At 49.3% G+C, this 454-nt stretch overlaps 1 protein-coding gene across 1 annotated transcript; it reads left to right on the top strand.

Moving 5' to 3' along the window:
* Window positions 1-454, top strand: CSUI_010723 (rna recognition motif (or rnp domain) protein; the record flags this gene model as incomplete). Its single annotated transcript, XM_068070825.1, has 1 exon — window positions 1-454. A coding segment is annotated over exon 1 (446 nt), but the record flags the coding sequence as incomplete, so codon positions are not given.

The following is a 454-nucleotide window of genomic DNA, read 5'->3' on the forward strand; positions in this document are numbered from 1 at the left end:
TGTCGACGATGAATGCAAGAGGAGGCGGAGGACCAGGAGATGATCTATCGTCTTCTCCTCTGATGGCTTCTTCGTCTCCATCATCCTCGTCAACCAATGTACACCACCCCTCCCATCATCATTCACGTCATTCCCATCATCATCATCATAATGGAGGAGGAGATGTGCAGTTATCCCCTCGCTCTGAGGCCCGTATCTCCGCAGCTCTCTCCGATGTAGCTGCTCTATGTCAGCCTGATAGCGATGAAGAAGGTGAGATCAGTGAAGATGAAATTCCCTTTCAGAGATTAACTCCCCCTGATCCTTCCTTTCGGTCTCGTTCTTTAGAGTTTCTCAATCTCCCGTCAAATGTGACTCGTATAGCTTTACAGGAAGCTCTAAGTCGCATCGGAGAAGTGGAAGAGGTCGTCTCTTCTCGCTCTGTCCCTGATAGTCCAGGCAATACAGCCCTAAA

Source organism: Cystoisospora suis, assembly GCF_002600585.1.
Source record: "Cystoisospora suis strain Wien I chromosome Unknown contig_8090, whole genome shotgun sequence".
NCBI classification, from domain to species: Eukaryota; Apicomplexa; class Conoidasida; order Eucoccidiorida; family Sarcocystidae; genus Cystoisospora; species Cystoisospora suis.